Raw genomic sequence first — 23,668 nt, 5'->3', positions numbered from 1 at the left:
AGCTCTACTGATTAGATACAGGTGACTGCAAACCCCCTATAAGGCAGAAACTCGGCTTGGGTTTAAGGGGCGGTCCAAGGTGTGATCAATCACCAACATCCCAGCCAATAGGAGCACTCCATTTACAACCTTCGGCAGGTAAGCTCGTGGCACTGGCTAAATAAGGAAAAGAGGAAGAATTTACTGCCTTTTAGAGATGAGAACGTCACAGAGACTCTCTCTCTCGCTCTCTCTCTCTCTGTCTGTCTGTCTGTCTGTCTCTCTCTCTCTCTCTCTCTCTCTCTGTCTCTCTCTCTCTCTCCCTGTCTGTCTGTCTCTCTCTCTCTCTGTCTGTCTGTCTGTCTCTCTCTCTCTCTCTCTCTCTCTCTGTCTCTCTGTCTGTCTGTCTCTCTCTCTCTCTCTCTGTCTGTCTGTCTCTCTCTCTCTCTCTCTCTCTCTCTCTCTCTCTGTCTCTCTCTCTGTCTGTCTGTCTGTCTCTCTCTCTCTCTCTGTCTCTCTCTCTCTATCTATCTATCTATCTATCTATCTATCTATCTATCTATCTATCTATCTATCTATCTATCTATCAAGACAGAGAGAGAGACAGTGAGAGAAAGAAAGAGAGCGATGTTGTTAACTTACTAAAAGTTGTTTATATACCACTCCTACTACAACTAATTTGCATATTAATGGTATCCTCCTGATCATTAGTATATCATGTGTTATGTGAAGTATTAAGGTTTGATTTATTTAAAGCAAATAACAGCGAATGAATGTCTTTATGGACCTTGCTTTGGTCACTGGTGTGCAGTCATGTTGGAACAGGAAGGGGTCATCCCCAAACTGTTCCCACAAAGAGCATGAAATTGTCCAAAATGTCTTGGTATGGAGTATATTGTATCTAACAGCACTGCCCCTATATTCTGTATCAGCACTCTGTGATATTTAACAAAACAGACAATTATAACAACAACTCAAAGTGGCATCTTAAAAAGTAATGGTCACTCTGCTAGCATGGTTTAATCTTACATGTACATGTCTTTCACTGTAGCATGAACATATGGTACAGCCCTCCATCTGGCCCTCACACACCTGGACTGTAAAGACTCCTACGTTCAAATGCTGTTCATAGATTTCAGTTCAGCATTCAACACAATCATCCCTCAGCAGCTGATTGAGAAGCTGAGTCTCCTGGGCCTGAACCCCTCTCTCTGCAACTGGATCCTGGATTTCCTGACTGGGAGACCGGATCAGTCTGGATCGGGAGCAGTATCTCCAGCACCACCACACTGAGCACTGGAGCACCTCAGGGCTGTGTGCTCAGTCCATTGCTGTTCACTCTGCTGACTCACGACTGTGCAGCAATGCACAGCTCCAACCACATCATCAAGTTCGCTGATGACACGACCGTGGTGGGTCTCATCAGCAAGAACGACGAGTCAGCATACAGAGAGGAGGTGCAACATCTAACAGCCTGGTGCAGAGCCAACAACCTGTCCCTGAACGTCGACAAGACTAAAGAGATGGTTGTTGACTTCAGGAGAGCACAGAGTGACCATTCTCCGCTGTCCATCGATGGCTCCTCTGTGGAGATCGTCAAGAGCATCAAATTCCTTGGTGTCCATCTGGCGGAGAACTTCACCTGGTCACTCAACACCAGCTCCATCACCAAGAAAGCCCAGCAGCGCCTCTACTTCCTGAGGAGGCTGAGGAAAGCCCATCTCCCTTCCCCCATCCTGACTGTGTTCTACAGAGGGACCATGGAGAGCGTCCTGAGCAGCTGCATCACTGCCTGGTTTGGGAACTGGACCGTCTCAGATCACAAGACCCTTCAGGGGACAGTGAGGACAGCTGAGAAGATCATCAGAGTCTCTCTCCCCTTTATCACAGACATTTACACCGCACGCTGCATCCGCAAAGCCAACAGCATTGTGGCTGACCCCACACACCCCACACACTCTTACACACCCCACACACCCCTCACACACACTCTTACACACCCCACACACCCCTCACACACACTCTTACACACCCCACACACCCCTCACACACACTCTTACACACCCCACACACCCCTCACACACACTCTTACACACCCCACACACCCCTCACACACACTCTTACACACCCCACACACCCCTCACACACACTCTTACACACCCCACACACCCCTCACACACACTCTTACACACCCCACACACCCCTCACACACACTCTTACACACCCCACACACCCCTCACACACACTCTTCACCCTCCTGCCATCTGGAAAGAGGTACCGGAGCATTCGGGCCCTCACAACCGGACTGAACTGTTCTACACTCTCACACACACACACACACTCTCACTCAGGACTGAACTGTTCTACACTCTCTCACACACACACACACTCTCACTCAGGACTGAACTGTATATTAACTCTCTGTCTCTCTCACACACAGATACACACACTCTCTCTTGACTGTGTGAACACGCACACACACAATTTATATTGTTCACACTTATTGCACTACCTCAACCTGTCATCCGCTGCTATAGTTATATTTATGTTTATTCTATTTGCACTACCTCAACTGCTGCTGTGTATTTTTGCACAATTTTTTTTGCACAATACTTTTTTTTTTACATCATTTCACTTTATCTTATCTTATTTCACTTACATTCCAGTACACGTTCTTTTCTTTCTTTTCGGCGCTAAGTATCCTGTGTTCTTTTGTGTTGTCTTTCTTGTATTTATTGTCTTTTGCACTGTCTTGTCCATGCTTGTTTTTATGTTGAACTTTGTTGTTGTATGTTTCTGTAGCACCAGGTCCTGGAGAGACGTTGTTTCATTTCACTATGTACTGCGTCAGATATATGTGGTTGAAATGACAATAAAGCTTCTTGAATCTTGAATCTTGAATACAGTAAAACATTTTTCACTGTTTTCATGTTATACTGCCTTCTGTTCCTTCTGTAATTCCTCTGACCTCACTTCAGCTAATAAAGTCTCAAACTGTCCAAAGGGCAAACTGATGTGAAATTGACCAGGCCATGGTCATGAGCTCACTATAAAGATGACCCTAATTCTGAAACTTCTCCTTCATTTATTACCACAGATTGATTCAGAAACTCATCTATTACTGTACACTTTATATTAATATCACACACTCTTTTCATATTCTCTTATTTCCTTGGGCTCTTAAGGCCTGCGGATGTGAAATGTGAGAATTTAGTAGGTCACTGTGAGAATCTTCATTTTAGGTCTGCCTCCAGAGACATGAAGCTGTTTTTGATTCTGTCCCAGTTCCAGACAAGGAAGAAAGGCTGATAAATGAATCCTGTGGAGGCCATCGGGCACTTCAGATGTATTGATTACCTGCTTCAAGTGTGTGTGTGTGTGTGTGTGTGTTTGAAGACCTCTGACCATTTCCATATTCAGCTGAGGGTGATGAGGTCATCCCATCGTCCTGCAAAACATTATTTCTTCTTTCCAGTCTGTGATAAATGCCTTACATAAGAAATAGCCTAAATATTTGAAAGTCCAATTCTGTCAATGGCTCTGACTTCTGATTGGTCAGAAGTTTTTGATAAACCAGAAACAGTATACCAGACATATTTACTTATTAACAACTCACTCTAATAGCAACATCATTGTTTTTTGAGTAACATGGACACCACACAAACAGATTAAATACGGGTGGCATCGTTAGTGCTGGAGTTTTCTTTAGATTTCTCTTCTTTGAGGTTTCTCAGTAATGTAAACTGCAGGAGTTTGCTTCATGGATCTTCTCAGAGGAAATTAAACACTTGCTGTTTTCTTCTCTTAATCAACAACTTCATAAAATCAGACTGGAGACCTGAACAGAACTGTGCTGAAATATGACATTAAGCAGGCTGCTTGCCTTTTTATTCTCCTAAAAGTGAGGGAGCGTACATCTTCTCTTGGCAACTGCTGACGTCAGAAGATAACGGTCACGCTGCATCTATGCGCGCGCGGGCCAGGTGATGCGCGCTCACAGATGATGCAGCGCGCGCGCACTCTGCTTTATTTAGAGACGTGGGAATAAGAGGAAGAGAGGAAAAGAAGCTGCTACCCCCCCCCCCCACACACACACTCGTTGTCTCTTTTTTACTCTCTCTCTCTTTCACTGTCGGTCACACACGCGCGCGGGCACACACACAGCAGCACACGGGCACGCGCGCACACACAACGCTAACGGTCACACCCACCCGGACTCCCAGAAAAAAATCTTAAAATCTCTTAAAAAGATGGCTTCAGGAGGTTTAGGAGAGAGTACAGTTATTCAGCTCGGCTTGATCAATGTAGAAGACAAATATTTGACCGCGGAGGCGTTCGGCTTTAAAGTAAACGCGTGCGCCACGTCCATGCGTAAGAAACAGGTATGGACGCTGGAGCACGCGGACCAGGCGGGAGACTCCAGCTCGGTCCTCCTGCGCAGTCACTTGGGTCGCTACCTGTCCTCCGACAAGGACGGGAACGTGACAGCTGAGTGCGAGCGACCCTGCCCAGACTGCCGCTTCTGCGTGGTGGCGCATGCCGACGGCCGCTGGTCACTCCGCTCCGAGGCGCACGGCCGCTACCTGGGCGGCACCGAGGATCGCGTGGTGTGCTCCACGACCGACGAGAAGTGGTACGTTCACCTCGCCACGCACCCGCAGGTCAACCTGTACAGCGTTGCACGCAAGCGCTACCTGCACGCGCACCCCGGGCGCAGCGAGCTCGCGGCGGACCGCGATGCACCCTGGGGCGTGGGCTCCGTGCTCACCTTGGTGTACCGTGAGCGCCGCTACCACCTGCAGACCGCCGGCGGCCGCTTCCTCTCCAGCACCGGCGCGCTGGTTCCGGAGACGCAGAACGACACCGGGTTCACGCTGGAGTTCCGCGCGGGTACTGTGGCGTTCCGGGACGCTACCGGGAGATACCTGGCACCCTCTGGCCCGAGCGGTGCAGTCAAGGCGGGTAAAAACGTCCGTGTGGGTAAAGACGAGGTGTTCGTGCTGGAGAGGAGCCGCGGGCAGGTGGTGCTGACCGCCAGCAACGACAGGAACGTGTCCATGCGCCAGGGTGCGGCTATTAATTCACCGCCATAATAAAACCCATTTTCATCAAACATCATCATCATCATATCTCTCTCTCTCTCTCTGATCATAATTTTATAACTCAGAATGATCATAACCTCCATATCACTTCACTGTAATTCATCACAAACCATCATTTATTTATTTATTTATTTATTTATTTATTTATTTATTTATTTATCATAATTTCCGCCAGTCTCATTGTTTCTCCATGAAACCCACAAAAAAAAAAAAAAAAAAAAAAAAAAAAAAAATATATATATATATAAAGTTAAAAGATGAAAAAGAAATGAAGTGGAATTTTAAGCAATAAGAAACATCTAAAAAATCTGGATCTTTAAAGCCCTTTCTGTTCATTTGCGTGTAAAAGAACCATTTTTCTTTTTTAAATGATCTTTCAGTGGATAAAGAACTGAATCCATATTTTACTCTTTAATAATTCTATATCATTTAGAAACATCTTTCTAACAGAGATAAAAAAAGAATAAATTAAAGAAGCCTGCACTGAAAGGATGCTGCAGACATCTAAAGAATTTTGTTTTGGTTTGATATTTGCGTTAATATTTTATTTTTATCATTTTTAATTTCATTTTTATGTATAATTCCATATCTGACGTATCTGTCTGTTTTTTATTATGTAAAAATCAGTCGTAGGTGGGACATGAATTTCTGTGGTCATCATTTTGAGCAGTAAATTTTAACAAAAATACAAAAAAATACTTTTGGAGATATTCTCATTAACTTTTTTTCAGAACGTTACGTGTAGAAATGTTTCAATATTTTTCATGACTCACTTTCTATTAACTTTCTGCTCATTCAAATAAATGCTCTCTAGAATGTATATATGTGTATGCCCCGCCTCCTGGGTGTGTCTTTGTGAGAGGGTGGAGTCTCACTGACTTCAGGTGTTACTCTAAACATTTTCATATCTCATGGTTTGCGATGATTTCAGGCGTGGATCTGTCAGCCAATCAGGACGAAGAGTCGGATCAGGAAGTCTTCCAGATGGAGGTGGACCAGGAGACGAAGCGCTGTGCTTTCAGGGCCTGTAACGGGAAATACTGGAGCCTGACTCTGAGCGGAGCGATTCAGTGCACCGCTTCGGAAAAGTGAGTCCTTTTGTATCTGTACAAGATGCTCCAGGTGACAGTGAGACTGTTTCTGTGTGACTGGTGGAAGGAGTCTCAGGTATCAGTGCTTTGGACTTAAAGAGCTATCTATCTATCTATCTATCTATCTATCTATCTATCTATCTATCTATCTATCTATCTATCTATCTATCTATCGGTCTATCTATCTGTGTGTCTGTCTATCTATCTGTGTGTCTGTCTATCTGTCTGTCTATCTATCTATCTATCTATCTATCTATCTATCTATCTATCTGTCTGTCTGTCTGTCTGTCTGTCTATCTATCTATCTATCTATCTATCTATCTATCTATCTATCTATCTATCTATCTATCTATCTATCTATCTGTGTGTTGTCTATCTATCTATCTATCTATCTATCTATCTATCTATCTATCTATCTATCTATCTATCTATCTATCTGTGTGTCTGTCTATCTGTCTGTCTATCTGTCTGTCCGTCCATCCGTCTATCTATCTATCTATCTATCTATCTATCTATCTATCTATCTATCTATCTATCTGTCTGTCTGTCTGTCTGTCTGTCTGTCTGTCTGTCTATCTATCTATCTATCTATCTATCTATCTATCTATCTATCTATCTATCTGTGTGTCTGTCTATCTATCTATCTATCTATCTATCTATCTATCTATCTATCTATCTATCTATCTATCTATCTATCTATCTATCTATCTATCTGTGTGTCTGTCTGTCTGTCTGTCTGTCTATCTATCTATCTATCTATCTATCTATCTATCTATCTATCTATCTATCTATCTATCTATCTATCTATCTGTGTGTCTGTCTATCTGTCTGTCTATCTATCTATCTATCTATCTATCTATCTATCTATCTATCTATCTATCTATCTATCTATCTGTGTGTCTGTCTATCTATCTGTCTGTCCATCCGTCCATCTATCTATCTATCTATCTATCTATCTATCTATCTATCTATCTATCTATCTATCTATCTATCTGTCTGTCTGTCTGTCTATCTGTCTGTCTGTCTGTCTATCCATCCATCCATCCATTATCCATTTATTATTATATATAACTGCACACACCCAACTGTTTTATTCCTTATGTCGATGTTATGCTAATCAGTGCGCTTCTTTATTATCATCACAGATCCGCCAGCTGCTTCTTTGAGTTGGAGTGGAACGGAGCGAAGGTCACACTCAAGGCCAGTAACGGCAAGTACATAGCAGCCAAGAAGAACGGTCAGCTGGCTGCCTCCGTGGACTCCGCAGGTGTGTGTGTGTGTGTAAATGTACACAGCAGGTTTTGCTGAACAAATTGAAAATATCAAATAAAAACATTCACACGATTCTTAGCATCAGTTAGCTACCATACAGTTAACCAGTTTACCAGCTAGCAGCACTTGAGATCTAGCTGAGTAGTTAATCTGACTTTAGAAGGCATTTAGCTACTTAAAAACCTAACACTGAATGTTCTTCCCAGTCCAGCTCTGGAGGTGTAACTGGTGACCTCCATGTTGTGATTGGTGTTGTTTGTGCTAACAGGTGAACAGGAGGAGTTTGTGTTGAAGCTCATTAACAGGCCGCTGATCGTCGTGCGCGGAGAAGATGGCTTCATCGGCTGCCGTAAGCAAGGCACCGGAACACTGGACTCCAACCGCTCTTCCTACGACATCTTCCAGTTGGAGTACACTAACAATGCCTACTGCCTCCGAGGTAAGGCTCTGCCTTTTGTTTACGTTTGCCTCCATTTCCGTTTCTGCTGAGTTTCACTTTAAGAGAAACGTTAACACTGAGACTAGATGGAAAACTAGAGACCAGACAAGGAAATACTGCATAGAGCTGGCAAGACAACATGGTCTGAAACACAGAACAGGTGCACACACTCGAGAAACGAGCCAATGATAAGTTGGGGGTGGAACTAAAACAAAGTTCATGCTAGCAACATTCCTGATCAGAGCTTAGCATCTTTTCATTGTAATCATCCTATCATCTCCCTCTCTCTCTCTCTCTCTCTCTCTCTGTCCTTTAGACTCAGCAGGGAAGTACTGGATGGTGGAGGCTGATGGCGTCGTCGTGAGCAGCAGCGCCACGCCCATCTACTTCCTGTTTGAGTTCTGTGATTATAACAGAGTGGCCATTAAGACACAACAGGGTCTTTATCTGAAGGGAGACCATGCTGGGGTGCTGAAGGCTAATGCAAAGAGTATCGCTAATGCTACGCTGTGGGAGTACTAATACACACACCCACACACACACACACACACACACACACACACACTCCTGACTGACTCTATGTTCACACTAACAAATAACAGGTGACTATCCTACATAGTTTCTACATACGTGACGCATTCTGACTTTTACCTGTAGCTTGTTTACGGCTGAAGACAACGTCATTTCATCTCATTAAAATGTCTGTAGGGACGTTAGGAAGAAAAATACAGCATGAAAAGAATTAGCTATACATATACCTACTACCATTTCTTAGCAAAACACAGACCACGCCCACAAAGTAATAGTTGCTACGCGCAAACAAAACTACGAGCAGCACCGTGTCACCCGCTAGAGTGAACGTACGGCTACTGCTACAACTCAAGAACAAACGACAGAGACTGACGCTACATACTTAAGTATGATACGTGAACACAAAGCACAAGGCAAACAAAAAAGCACACTACACGCTAAAAAAAAGACGAACTGCACACTAAGCTAATTCTGTTGTGATAGCTAGCTACGCGTTGTTTAAAAGCTTACTAGCTGATCATCTTTTATAAATTTGTAAAACAGACCCAAATAGTCGCTCTCAGACTGTGACAGTATCTAGGGTATGGGTTAAGAGTTAAACCTGAAGTGGGCGTGGCCTAAAAGGACAAACCACGTAAGAACTTCAGCAGCTATAGTTGATTCTCATTCACGTACATCTCTAATAGATCCATCGTCTCGGAAATAAACTGGAAAAAGCGCTTTATCCAGCACCGGATCATCCGATCTGTCTCTCTTTGAACTGGTCAGGACTCGGTGTGACCATTCCACACACGGCTGTTCTGCATGTGCAGTGTCATGAAGCTAACTGTAAAGTAGGCGCTAGTACACACTCGCTGCTCCGAAATATACCTGCGCTTCTGAATACGTGTCATTTTAGTGGGATATATTTACAGGGTGATGTTTCTTGGGAGAGAAAACTTCATTCTCACATCTGAGGGGTTCAACAAGACTTGACGCCGCTGACAATCGCGACTAATCCCGTCTCCTATTAATTAGCAGAGTTAGATTCCAGAACATCTGTCATTCAGAGTTACAGAAACACAAGGGGTGTACGCTCCCGTGAAGACCGCTAGAAGACGCGGATGAGGTTCGTGTAAATCAGCAGCTTGTCCTTCACAGATGAGGACTGTGTCCTGAACCAGAAACATTTTTAGCGTGAAGGGAGGCTGGTGTAATGAGGTCGGGTTTTAAATAGCAGTGCTGCTACGTCCAGAGCTCTAGAAAAACACAACGCTTTCCTGACTACACACACACACACACACACACACACACACGCACAAATCACACCCTTCATTTGTTAAACAGATACCCGTGGAGTCTCTCTTTAACAGGAACAACGACAAAGTTTATCATCAACAAGGTTTAGTTTAACTTTTGGAACAGTTCACTCCATTACACACACCGCTGTTCTGATAGCGACACAGCGGGAATTAGCGCTCGCGTCATCTCTGGCTGAAGAGAGCGATGTGGCGGCGCTTTAGCGTGTTAGTCTGCAGCTTTCACCTTCTGTGAGATATATACACTCTACTCAAACCTTTATAGCTAACTCTGCATTTATAGCTAACTCTGCATTTATAGCTAACGCGCATTTTATCACTAATTAGCCGAGCCGAGCGCTTGCTGGAGTCTCAGTCGCTTCTACGCTGGACGACGGGGAAAAATCTAAACAGATCGCTGCTATTGAACATTATTGTAACTGCGCTAACTATTAGCAATTTCATAACGTTGTGACATCACAACACAACACCGCTAACTTCTGACAGGAATGAAAACAAAAAAACAAAACACAACTAAAACACAAACTAGCATCAGAACCAGTATTTCAGTCTAAATGTTTAAAGTCTTTCAGAAGTGAGAGGAGTTTTGTTTAATTTGCACTGCTGTGTCTTAAAAAGCTTTACTGTCCTGAGGGAAAGTGACCGGTGCCTTTCTCATGGAGGAAAGTAGAACAGAGGTGCTCCTGGGTTTCTGTCTTCATGTGCCATTTGTAAAGTCAAAGACTTAAATAAAGCTCGAGTCAAACTCAACACCAGCTCTCTGGGTGGTTTTTTTTTCTTTGGCTAGTGAAAGGTTCGTTTGTAAACGTTTAGAATCGCAGATAAAATCCTTAAAGCTAAAAAGAAAGAGTTAAAACCAGGCAGTTGCGCTAGCATGCAAAGTTTGTGTTAGCACTGCAGTTTGTTTGAATTAGAGATTAGCATGCTAACGTGACACAATGTTCTCTCTCTCTCTGTCTCTCTCCAACACACACACACACTCCTTCGCCTTGCTCAGATTTATGACTAGATAAAGTGTTGCCATGGAAACAGCAAGTGCAAAGTCACCAAAGTAGTGGGTGAGAAATAAGGTTTGCGTAACAAAATGAACACACATACACACACACACACACACACACACATCTCCATCTCTTCCTCCTCCTTGCTTGCTCTCACTCTCTTGAACAGGTCGCATTGATAATATAGGTCAGGATGTGACTTGAGAACTGCACAGTGCTACACACAAACACACACACACACACACACACATACAGGGGAGGCTTGGACCATTAATGTCTAGCAGATGTGCATGAGATTTACCATACATATGCTACACACACACACACACACACACACACTATTCTCTAGATTCTAATAATTCATTTCCATTCTAATAATTCATTTCCAAGTGGACATTTGCAGAGTCATCCTTACACACACACACACACACACACACACTGTGTATGCCGGTGTGTGAATGTAAGAGAGAGCGAGCGCGAGATCGAGTGAGAGGTCACGTGCTGCCATCTAGTGGCTACATCCACATTGCATTATAACTCCATCAAATGTTAGTGAAGAGTCGGCTCCTTTGAATCGGTAATTGAAAATTGAAGCAAAAATACATTATAAAATAAATAATTGCAAATAATTAAAATACAATGAAATGAAATGAAAGTAAATTAAATGAAAATACAAATCATTAAACACAATTAAATTACAATTAAAGTAATTAAATAAAATGGGGAAAGTCGAGCCTAATGATAATACCTGTTTCATTTTCTTTTTGTTGAAGAGGCTTACAGATCTTTGTACTTTTTTAAACATAATAAATAAAATAATTGAAATTATTTTATAAAAAGAAATTATTCAGAAAAAAAAATTACAAAAATAAAAACTATTTTGATTGAAGAAACTGACTGATGTAAAGCGATTGTGTAAAAATGTCACGTTGTTGCTCGTCATCAGACCAGACCATCAGATGAAGATGGGAATTCACAATGTGATTCACAATTTCTTTAGTCATACGTGATTACAGATTCATTCCTACTTTTCCTCGTTTTTGGCGTAATTCCGTCACTTCCAGCGTTTAATCCTGAGGAGCTGCACGTAGGCCAGCGTCATACACACCAGCATGATGCCCAGCAGAGCCACCTGATTCTGCCAGAAGCCCCAGGCGCTGTAGTCGATTCTCTGAGCCTGAAGATACAGCTCTCCTGGAAATCTTCAGCAGAGAAGAGAAACAGCAATTCATCATTTTAACCAGACTGCACCAGATCCAGCACACAGGCAGGTGAGAATCCCTGAAAATCTCAGCAGGTACCTGGTATTGTTAGTGTAAAACACCTGTCCTGTCATCTCATTGATGGTTATGGCCTGCAAACACAGAAGACATCATGTGTGTTTCTGCTGCATGTAATGTTACTTCCTGTGAGCTCTGACACTGGAGACTCCAGCTTCCAAAAACACTACACTATTCTACACTATATTGCCAAAAGTTCTGGGACATCTGCCTTTGCATCCACATGAATGTAATATGGAGTTGTTCCCCCTTTTGCACTTACAACAGCTTCAACTCTTCTGGGAAGGCTTTCCACAAGGTTTAGGAGTGTGTTTTTGGGAATTTTTGACCATTCCTCTAGAAGCGTGGTCATTTGTGAGGTCAGGCACTGATGTTGGATGAGAAGGTCTGTCTCACAGTCTCCACTCTAATTCATCCCAAAGGTGTTCTATGGGGTTGAGGTCAGGACTCTGTGCAGGACAGTCAAGTTCCTCCACACCAAACTCACTCATCCATGTCTTTATGGACCTTGCTTTGGTCACTGGTGTGCAGTCATGTTGGAACAGGAAGGGGTCATCCCCAAACTGTTCCCACAAAGAGCATGAAATTGTCCAAAATGTCTTGGTATGAAGCTGAAGCATTAAGAGTTCCTTTCACTGGAACTAAGGGGCCGAGTCCAACCCCTGAAAAACAACCCCTGAATTCAATGACCTGGAGGGGTGTCCCAATACTTTTGGCAGTATGGTGTATGTTGGTAAACATTATCAGATTTCAGAGATGAATCTCTTCTCCTTACGTTCAGTCCGTATCTGAAGATGCTGACCCACTTGAGCCAGGACAGCCAGTTCAGCATGGAGTTCAGGTTTACCAGGAATCCACCAAAGACCTGTGAAAGATCTCAGTCTTATAATTACTGCGGTATAAAAGTCAGAGCTGTGCGAATCAAAACACTGACCATCATAAAGACGAAGGGCAGCGCGATGAGAACGTTGGCCATGGCGAAGGAGCTCACACTGGCGCTAGCCAGGAAGGCCAGACTGACCGCTGCTAGACTCACCAGAGACATGGTCAGTGCGAAACACAGAAAGGCTACAAACGCTGGCTTCAGCCCTGAACACACACACACACACTTCTACATTACACAAACACAACATTATGGCGCATTTATTTATTTGTTTGTTGTTTATTAAGCAGATTTTTTCCTTTCAAATGTATTTTCCTCCTTCAAATGTGTAAATATTTCTTTAATAACATAAATATGGAGCTTATTGCAGACAGTGATGTTGGACTCACCCATCATGTAGTAGGAGATTGCAGAGAAAACAAAGATGGGAATCAAACGGTTTGGGATTAGATCTACAAACACTTTAGACAGGAAGTACACAGAGGTTCGGTAATAGCCACTGGAGTTCTCATGCCTGTGAATGACATACACACACACACACACACACACACATGGCACTTACTGGGAAGTATTTTGGAGAAACTGACCAGTAATCAGTCGTTAAAATGTCACACACTCACACGAACAGCGCTCTCTCGTTAATGAAGAGCTCCACCGCTGACAGGTTCGCAAACACCATGTTAATGATGAGGAAGAAGAATGCTCCGGTTCTAGAATGAACACACACACACAGTGTATTAATTATCTTCACATCACGCTATCTAGTATAGTTAATCTATCTACTGATTTATTCACCTACAGTCTGAAATGTTCCTCCGACAGAAGGATGGACAGAATCAGACAGAAGGATGGACAGAATCAGACAGAAGGATGGACAGATAGACAGATGGACAGACAGATGGACATGTACCTGTTCTGCAGCCCCTCAGGTAGCGTGTGAGGCATCTGAAAGTAAATGAGTCCCACCATCACTCCAAACAGGATGTTCAACGCCATCTGGGCATAGGAGGTCTGAGGATTCCTCAACAAGTTCAGAGCCGTCCTCCTGGACAGCATATTTAACTGTGTAACACACACACACACACACACAACTTCTAACTCTTTCTCTCCTCACAGTTCTTTCCATTTCACTTCTTGTAGTTTAGTGGCACATTTAGGGTCAGTTCACACTGCAGGCATAGAGAAGAGTCACACAACCAAGGGTTTAATCGAGTCCACACACACACACACACACCTGATGGAAGAACGGTGTCACATAAGATGGTGTTGACCGTTTGGATGTGGTTATGTAATCTGACTGGACGCTGATTTGCTTCAGCTCCTCTGTGAGTGCAGCACAATCCTGGGAATGTCTATAGAGCTCTGCTAGGGATTTATCTATCCCAATACACACACACACACACACACACCAGAAAACCGTCAATGGTATGACACCCTAATGGGGCAGACAGTGAAGGTTGATTTGAACAGGTCAGTCAGTTGGACTGTTACTCAGAGCTCCAGGTGAGTTACCTGAGGTCACTGAAGCAGAAACTTCACCGTTCGTCACGTCCAGGAAGAAATCTGCAGGATTGTTAAAGGCTTCACACTCATAACCTAATATCAAAATACACACACAGTGCTGGAGGTTACAGAGTGTGTTATGTGTGTTTATGTGTGTGTGTGTGTGTGTGTGTGTGTGTGTGTATGTGTGTGTGTGTGTGAGACAGTTACCCAGGTCATTAAAGTACTGAATAGCATGATTAGCAGGTCCGGCATAGACGCACTCTCCCTTGTAGAGGAGGGTCAGGTGGTCAAACAACCTGAAGATGGAGTAACGTGGCTGGTGGATGGAGAAAATGATGGTCCTGCTGCTGCGGGAGAGTCTGGATGAAGGAGAGAGGGATGGTGTGTTGTGTGTGTATCTGAGATGTTCAAGATGTTTCTCCATCAGCGATGTTCTGGTACCTGTGCAGCAGAGCTATGATGCTGTTGGCTGTGTTAGAGTCCAGTCCAGTGGTCGGTTCGTCCAGGAACAGGAGCGACGGAGACGTCATGAGCTCCATTCCTATACTGCAGCGCTTCCTCTCTCCACCGGACACGCCCCTCAGAAACTCCGTCCCGATCTAACAAGGAGAGAAAGAACAGAATTGCTACGTCACACTTTGTCACGCCACGGCACAATCTGTTGCGCTACATTACACTCTGTTACGCTACGTTACACTCTGTTACGCTATGTTACACTATGTTACACTACGTCACACTTTGTCACGCCACGTCACAATCTGTTATGCTACATTACACTCTGTTACACTACGTCACACTTTGTCACGCCACGTCACAATCTGTTATGCTACATTACACTCTGTTACGCTATGTTACACTGTTACACTACGTCACACTTTGTCACGCCACGTCACAATCTGTTATGCTACATTACACTCTGTTACGCTACGTCACACTCTGTTACACTACGTCACACTTTGTCACGCCACGTCACAATCTGTTATGCTACATTACATTCTGTTACACTCTGTTACGCTACGTCACACTCTGTTACACTACGTCACACTTTGTCACGCCACGTCACAATCTGTTATGCTACATTACACTCTGTTACACTACGTCACACTCTGTTACACTACTTCACACTTTGTAACGCCATGTCACAATCTGTTACGCTACATTACACTCTGTTACACTCTGTTACGCTACGTCACACTCTGTTACACTACGTCACACTTTGTCACGCCACGTCACAATCTGTTATGCTACATTACACTCTGTTACACTATGTTACACTACTTCACACTTTGTAACGCCATGTCACAATCTGTTACGCTACATTACACTCTGTTACACTCTGTTACGCTACGTCACACTCTGTTACACTACGTCACACTTTGTCACGCCATGTCACAATCTGTTATGCTACATTACACTCTGTTACACTACTTCACACTTTGTAACGCCATGTCACAATCTGTTACGCTACATTACACTCTGTTACACTCTGTTACGCTACAACACACTATGTTACACTACGTTACACTCTGTTACGCTACAACACACTATGTTACGCTACATTACACTCTGTTATGCTACATTACACTGTTATGCCATGTTACACTCTGTTACACTACGTCACACTTTGTCACGCCACGTCACAATCTGTTATGCTACATTACACTCTGTTGCGCTACGTTACACTCTGTAACGCTACGTTACACTCTGTTACGCTACATTACACTCTGTTACGCTACATTACACTCTGTTACGCTACGTTACATTCTGTTACGCTACGTTACACTATGTTACGCTACGTTACACTCTGTTACGCTACATAACACTCTGTTATGCTACGTTACACTCTATTACACTACATTAACTGTTATGCCATGTTACACTATGTTACGCTACGTTACACTCTGTTACGCTACGTTACACTCTGTTACACGTTACACTCTGTTACACTATGTCACACTTTGTAACGCCATGTCACAATCTGTTACGCTACATTACACTCTGTTACACTACGTTACACTCTGTTACACTACATTACACTGTTATGCCATGTTACACTCTGTTACGCTACGTTACACTTTGTCACGCTATGTCACAATCTGTTACGCTATATTACACTCTGTTACGCTATGTTACACTCTGTTACGCTACATTACACTCTGTTACGCTACGTTACACTCTGTTACGCTACGTTACACTCTGTTATGCTACATTACACTCTGTTATGCTACGTTACACTCTGTTACGCTACAACACACTATGTTACGCTACGTTACACTCTGTTACGCTACATTACACTCTGTTAGGCTACATTACACTGTTATGCCATGTTACACTCTGTTACACTACGTCACACTTTGTCACGCCATGTCACAATCTGTTATGCTACATTACACTCTGTTACGCTATGTTACACTCTGTAATGCTACGTTACACTCTGTTACGCTACGTTACACTCTGTTACACGTTACACTCTGTTATGCTATATTACACTGTGTTATGCCATGTTACACTCTGTTACACTACGTTACACTCTGTTACTCTACTTTATACTCTGTTACACTACGTTACACTCTGTTAAGCTACTTTACACTCTGTTACTCTACTTTACACTGTGTTATGTCATGTTACACTCTGTTACGCTACGTTACACTCTGTAATGCTACGTTACACTCTGTTACTCTACTTTACACTGTGTTATGTCATGTTACACTCTGTTACGCTACGTTACACTCTGTTACACTACGTTACACTCTGTTACACTACGTTACACTCTGTTACACGTTACACTGTTACACTACGTTACACTCTGTTACGCTACAACACACTATGTTATGCTACATTACACTCTGTTATGCTACATTACACTGTTATGCCATGTTACACTCTGTTACACTATGTCACACTTTGTCACGCCACGTTACAATCTGTTATGCTACATTACACTCTGTTGCGCTACGTTACACTCTGTAACGCTACGTTACACTCTGTTACGCTACATTACACTCTGTTACGCTACATTACACTATGTTACACTATGTTACACTCTGTTACGCTACGTTACACTCTGTTACGCTACATAACACTCTGTTATGCTACGTTACACTCTATTACACTACATTAACTGTTATGTCATGTTACACTCTGTTACGCTACGTTACACTCTGTTATGCTACGTTACACTCTGTTACACGTTACACTCTGTTACACTATGTCACACTCTGTTACGCTACGTTACACTCTGTTATGCTACGTTACACTCTATTACACTACATTAACTGTTATGTCATGTTACACTCTGTTACGCTACGTTACACTCTGTTATGCTACGTTACACTCTGTTACACATTACACTCTGTTACACTATGTCACACTTTGTAACGCCATGTCACAATCTGTTACGCTACATTACACTCTGTTACACTACGTTACACTCTGTTACACTACATTACACTGTTATGCCATGTTACACTCTGTTACGCTACGTTACACTTTGTCACGCTTTGTCACAATCTGTTACGCTATATTACACTGTTACGCTATGTTACACTCTGTTACGCTACGTTACACTCTGTTACGCTACGTTACACTCTGTTATGCTACATTACACTCTGTTACGCTACGTTACACTCTGTTACGCTACGTTACACTCTGTAACGCTACGTTACACTCTGTAACGCTACGTTACACTCTGTTACACGTTACACTCCGTTACACTACGTTACACTCTGTTATGCTATATTACACTGTTATGCCATGTTACACTCTGTTACACTACGTTACACTCTGTTACACGTTATACTCTGTTACACTACGTTACACTCTGTTACACGTTATACTCTGTTACACTACGTTACACTCTGTTATGCTATATTACACTGTTATGCCATGTTACACTCTGTTACGCTATGTTACACTCTGTTATGCTACGTTACACTCTGTTACTCTACTTTACACTCTGTTACACTACGTTACACTCTGTTATGCTATATTACACTATGTTATGGCATGTTACACTCTGTTACACTACGTTACAGTCTGTTACGCTACGTTACACTCTGTTACTCTACTTTATACTCTGTTACACTCTGTTATGCTACGTTACACTCTGTTAAGCTACTTTACACTCTGTCATGCTATGTTATGCTACGTTACACTACATTACACTCTGTTACACTACGTTACGCTACGTTACACTATGTTATGCTAAGTTACTGTACATTATACTCTGTTACACTGTTATGCTAAGTTATGCTACGTTACATTCTGTTACATTGTTATGCTAAGTAACACTACATTACACTCTGTTACTCTATGTTACGTTATGTTACACTCTGTTACACTAGGTTATGCTAAGTTATGCTACATTATACTCTGTTACACTATGTTATGCTACGTTACACTCTGTTATCCTAAGTTACACTACATTACACTCTGTTACACTATGTTATGCTATGTTACACTGTTATGCTAAGTGACGTTACATTACACTGTTACACTACGTTACGCTATGTTACACTCTGTTACACTACGTTACGCTATGTTACACTCTGTTACACTACGTTACGCTACATTACACTCTGTTGCACTATGTTATGCTACATTACGCTACATTACACTCTGTTACATTATGTTACACTACATTACACTCTGTTGCACTATGTTATGCTACATTACGCTACATTACACTCTGTTACATTATGTTACACTACATTACACTCTGTTGCACTATGTTATGCTACATTACACTCTGTTACATTATGTTACACTACATTACACTCTGTTACACTATGTTATGCTACATTACGCTACATTACACTCTGTTACATTATGTTACACTACATTACACTCTGTTACATTATGTTACACTACATTACACTCTGTTGCACTATGTTATGCTACATTACGCTACATTACACTCTGTTACATTATGTTACACTACATTACACTCTGTTGCACTATGTTATGCTACATTACGCTACATTACACTCTGTTACATTATGTTACACTACATTACACTCTGTTGCACTATGTTATGCTACATTACACTCTGTTACATTATGTTACACTACATTACACTCTGTTGCACTATGTTATGCTACATTACGCTACATTACACTCTGTTACATTATGTTACACTACATTACACTCTGTTGCACTATGTTATGCTACATTACACTCTGTTACATTATGTTACACTACATTACACTCTGTTACACTATGTTATGCTACATTACGCTACATTACACTCTGTTACATTATGTTACACTACATTACACTCTGTTACATTATGTTACACTACATTACACTCTGTTGCACTATGTTATGCTACATTACGCTACATTACACTCTGTTACATTATGTTACACTACATTACACTCTGTTGCACTATGTTATGCTACATTACGCTACATTACACTCTGTTACATTATGTTACACTACATTACACTCTGTTGCACTATGTTATGCTACATTACACTCTGTTACATTATGTTACACTACATTACACTCTGTTACATTATGTTACACTACATTACACTCTGTTGCACTATGTTATGCTACATTACGCTACATTACACTCTGTTACATTATGTTACACTACATTACACTCTGTTGCACTATGTTATGCTACATTACGCTACATTACACTCTGTTACATTATGTTACACTACATTACACTCTGTTGCACTATGTTATGCTACATTACGCTACATTACACTCTGTTACATTATGTTACACTACATTACACTCTGTTACATTATGTTACACTACATTACACTCTGTTACATTATGTTACACTACATTACACTCTGTTACACTATGTTATGCTATGTTACACTGTTATGCTAAGTGACGTTACATTACACTGTTACACTCTGTTACGCTATGTTACACTCTGTTGCACTGTTATGCTACATTACGCTACATTACACTCTGTTACATTATGTTATGCTACATTACACTCTGTTACACTACGTTACACTACATTACACTCTGTTGCACTATGTTATGCTACATTACGCTACATTACACTCTGTTACATTATGTTATGCTACATTACACTCTGTTACACTACGTTACACTACATTACACTCTGTTGCACTATGTTATGCTACATTACGCTACATTACACTCTGTTACATTATGTTACACTACATTACACTCTGTTACACTACGTTACACTACATTACACTCTGTTACATTATGTTACACTACATTACACTCTGTTACATTATGTTACACTACATTACACTCTGTTACACTACGTTACACTACATTACACTCTGTTACATTATGTTACACTACATTACACTCTGTTGCACTATGTTATGCTACATTACACTCTGTTACGCTATGTTACGCTATGCTCCAGAAGTCAGCGTGTGTATGTTACCTTGGTGTCTGCGCAGTCCTCCAGGCCCAGCTCACTGATAACACTCGCCACTTTCTTTTCTATCTCAGCGCTGGAGTATTGATGACGTGGCAGACGCAACTGTCCCGAGAACATGAGGTTCTCTCGGACGGACAGGGTTCCCATCAGGATATCGTCCTGGTACGCAAGGAGACACCGACAGTGTGTTTAAGCTAGGTTTCTCATCCCTACATTAACCAGAATCCTCTTCTGTTAGGTGGTGCAGAGTCTCGCTCACCTGAACAACGTAAGCTGAGATGAGACGCAGGTCAGAAGTGACCACTTTGTTATCCACCAAGACCTGACCTGACCGTAAACCACGAGGATCCTTCCTGCCGGAGATCACGTCCAAAAGCCTACACACACACACACACACACACACATGGTCTGTTTTTGGGCTTTCTTTGTTCTTCCAAATTCTTAAATGTGTGATGTTTGATGCTCACGGTTTATTTAATGAGCTTTATTTTTCACTCCAGTGTCTTCTTCATAGAGTTTTGGGTTCTTCTAAGACCAGGTGTATTGATACTGAGATCACGTGACCCCCCACATGATACTGGTATATAATCTTCATCATGCATTATAGTGATGTAACACTGGAGTAAAAAAAAGCATTAAACTTACGAGGTTTTGCCACTTCCTGTCGCCCCCATGATGGCGTTCAGTCCCGTCCTCATGATGCCACTGAAATAAATGGACAGTGAAGCAATAATGTGAGTGAGAGAGTCAGACGCTGCAGGTTACGCAGGAACAAGCCTCCATCATTCTGCTGATAGGAACAGAGGCAGTGCACTGATTGACCAGCAGATTGTGAGTTCAAGTTCCTCATGCTGTTCTCAGCTCTAATTCCTGTGATGAGTTTTGCTTTATGATGTTAATACAGTGCAAGTGAGCAAAAGTTTATGCCCCCACTAAACACATCTGAAATATGAAGCACCATTTAATAGCAGAGAACGAGCGGGTAATGAGTGAGTGTTTACACCTGTGTGTGTGTGTGTGTGTGTGTGTAGATAGATCGGGAAATACTTGTGTGTGTGTGTGTGTGTTTCCACTTTCTGTATACTGCTAGATATTTTGTCTTTCTTTCTCATTTTTGTGTGACAACAAGAAGAGAAGAGCAGAGAAGACAACAAAAGTCTCTCCTGAGACTCCGCCTCCTCAGCCCTCTCCAACACACCACCACACTTTTCACACAGACCCTCAAACATTATACTGAATCATCTTAGCTCATTTGAGGATCTTTTTAATGCTAATACCTGGTTTTAATCTGGGTTTACTAGTTTAATCTGGAAAAGGGTGTGGTCTAGACTGGAATTTCACCTCCTTTCTATCGCTTGGTTTATTGTCACTCTCAGCTTGTGGAATTTTTTGCAATTTCTTTCTATGAAATGAATTAAAAAAGGGAACTATCCTTCAGCATACCAAGAGAGAACATTTCTTTAGAATTAGAATTTTTAGCTTTATGAAGTGTCAGCACTGTAAATAAATTATATTTTGGGGGGATTTTCAGGCCAGTTTATACAGAGATATGTGTTTTGATTGAGCTGCTAGAGTAAAGCACTTATAGATAGATAAAAAATCTGATCCTGTAAGCATCATCCTGGAGCTGTAAGAACTTACCTGACATCTTTCAGGATCTCTCTCTCGGGTGCTCTCTTGCGGCACGGCCCCCGGGTCTCTCTCACAACATAAGAGATGTTCTGGAAGGTCAAAGTCGGCCCTGGGATGTTCACGCTGTCTTTCTCGCCCGCACGCCTTCCCAGAGGTGACAGATCCATCACGTGGAGAAAAAAGAAACGGAAAAAAAAACAGAGGACGTAGAGAGAGAAGAAAGTCAGACAGATTTCCAGTCAGTTGGATCTAAGCAATCAAATCAGATGTCAACAAAAGCCCTTGACTGCTGCGTGAACCGGTCAAAGTCCTTTTACAGTTATGTGTGTGTACATTACCTACTGTTACATGTGGATGTGTGATATAAAGGAAATCATGCAGGGGGAGATAAAGCCTGAACTTTGTTATATGACTTAAAGTTATGTTTAGACATCAGAGGTCAGCGTCGGGTTGGACGTCTGGGCCGTGTGATGAAGCCGGGTTTCTAACAGCAGTGTCCTCTTACAGCACAGCACACGCTGATGATTGGTGGTTGGCTTTCTCAGCTCACTGTTGGTCAGAAGGCATTGATCCATTCTTCTATAACAGCAGCTATGCTACTAGTTCTGGCTATTATCATTATTATCGTTTCTATATTATCTCTGAGACATGATGCTCCATGTAAACATCAACAGCAGTGTGACAATATACACAAGAAATGACTAACTGTGTTTGATAAGTTTTTGAATAATCTGAGAAACTCAGACTGAGACACTGATTGGTCAGCTTGGTAGCATTTATTTTATTTTTTCAATGACAGCATTTAGTGTTTATTATTTATTACTTGCCTCACAAACAATGCCTTTACAGATAAAATATGTTTTCTAAAGATATCGGTATCGCGAATCGTCTTGGTGTTATCTAATAATACTGGATGGATAATGATAAAAATCAGCCGTATCGTCCAACACTAGTGGGTGTGGCTTGAGGAGCTGCAAATGTTACTTGTTTTTATCAGCGCTCTGATAAGCCCCGCCCATATCCGACTCTTAGCGAATGAGACTGGACGCTGAGGCTTAGGTGGGCGGGATTCTGAGGCCACTTGTTTTCATGGATGTTTCTGCTAGACCACGCCTGCATCTGTATTTTGGCGAATTGGAGTCGATGAACGTGCTAAAGGCGGGACTTGCTTGTGTTGACGACGCCACGCCCATGTTGGAGTTTTAGCGAATCCGAGTCGGATGAGACATAATAAGGGCGGGGCTTAAAGTGTAACTTGTTTTCATGAGC

At 42.2% G+C, this 23,668-nt stretch overlaps 2 protein-coding genes across 2 annotated transcripts; one reads left to right on the top strand and one right to left on the bottom strand.

Annotated features, from left to right (window-relative positions):
• The first annotated feature begins 4,050 nt into the window (after nt 1-4,050).
• On the top strand, nt 4,051-10,462 carry fscn1b (fascin actin-bundling protein 1b). Its single transcript, XM_058379974.1, has 5 exons — nt 4,051-5,046; nt 6,013-6,169; nt 7,318-7,439; nt 7,713-7,883; nt 8,200-10,462. The coding sequence occupies exons 1-5, from the start codon at nt 4,230-4,232 to the stop codon at nt 8,403-8,405; spliced, it is 1,473 nt and encodes a 490-aa protein (XP_058235957.1). The 5' UTR covers nt 4,051-4,229; the 3' UTR covers nt 8,406-10,462.
• A 977-nt stretch (nt 10,463-11,439) lies between these two features.
• abcg2b (ATP-binding cassette, sub-family G (WHITE), member 2b) lies at nt 11,440-23,658 on the bottom strand. Its single transcript, XM_058380584.1, has 15 exons — nt 22,409-23,658; nt 21,413-21,472; nt 21,027-21,144; nt 20,771-20,926; nt 14,821-14,978; nt 14,587-14,738; nt 14,386-14,469; nt 14,108-14,250; nt 13,784-13,935; nt 13,494-13,583; nt 13,263-13,387; nt 12,925-13,079; nt 12,766-12,855; nt 12,012-12,064; nt 11,440-11,912 (listed from the first exon to the last, which is right to left on the bottom strand). Exons 1-15 carry the CDS (start codon nt 22,564-22,566, stop codon nt 11,765-11,767), a joined length of 1,842 nt encoding a protein of 613 aa, XP_058236567.1. The 5' UTR covers nt 22,567-23,658; the 3' UTR covers nt 11,440-11,764.
• Between the last annotated feature and the right edge of the window lie 10 nt (nt 23,659-23,668).

This window comes from Hemibagrus wyckioides, linkage group LG26 (genome assembly GCF_019097595.1).
Source record: "Hemibagrus wyckioides isolate EC202008001 linkage group LG26, SWU_Hwy_1.0, whole genome shotgun sequence".
Classification (NCBI taxonomy): Eukaryota; Metazoa; Chordata; class Actinopteri; order Siluriformes; family Bagridae; genus Hemibagrus; species Hemibagrus wyckioides.
The sequence above is the reverse complement of the archived record's forward strand: the minus strand, read 5'-3'. Positions and strand labels throughout refer to the sequence as shown.

Bases quoted from the DNA above. Each gene is read 5' to 3' on its own strand.
- fscn1b (XM_058379974.1), top strand. From the start codon at position 4,230: ATGGCTTCAGGAGGTTTAGGAGAGAGTACAGTTATTCAGCTCGGCTTG. The intron at 6,170-7,317 runs GTGAGTCCTTTT...TTATCATCACAG, and splicing joins CAGTGCACCGCTTCGGAAAA to ATCCGCCAGCTGCTTCTTTG. The intron at 7,440-7,712 runs GTGTGTGTGTGT...TTGTGCTAACAG, and splicing joins TGCCTCCGTGGACTCCGCAG to GTGAACAGGAGGAGTTTGTG.
- abcg2b (XM_058380584.1), bottom strand. From the start codon at position 22,566: ATGGATCTGTCACCTCTGGGAAGGCGTGCGGGCGAGAAAGACAGCGTG. The intron at 14,979-20,770 runs GTAACATACACA...TCTCCTTGTTAG, and splicing joins AGGACTGCGCAGACACCAAG to ATCGGGACGGAGTTTCTGAG. The intron at 12,065-12,765 runs GTAAGGAGAAGA...CTGTGTTTGCAG, and splicing joins TCTTCAGATACGGACTGAAC to GCCATAACCATCAATGAGAT.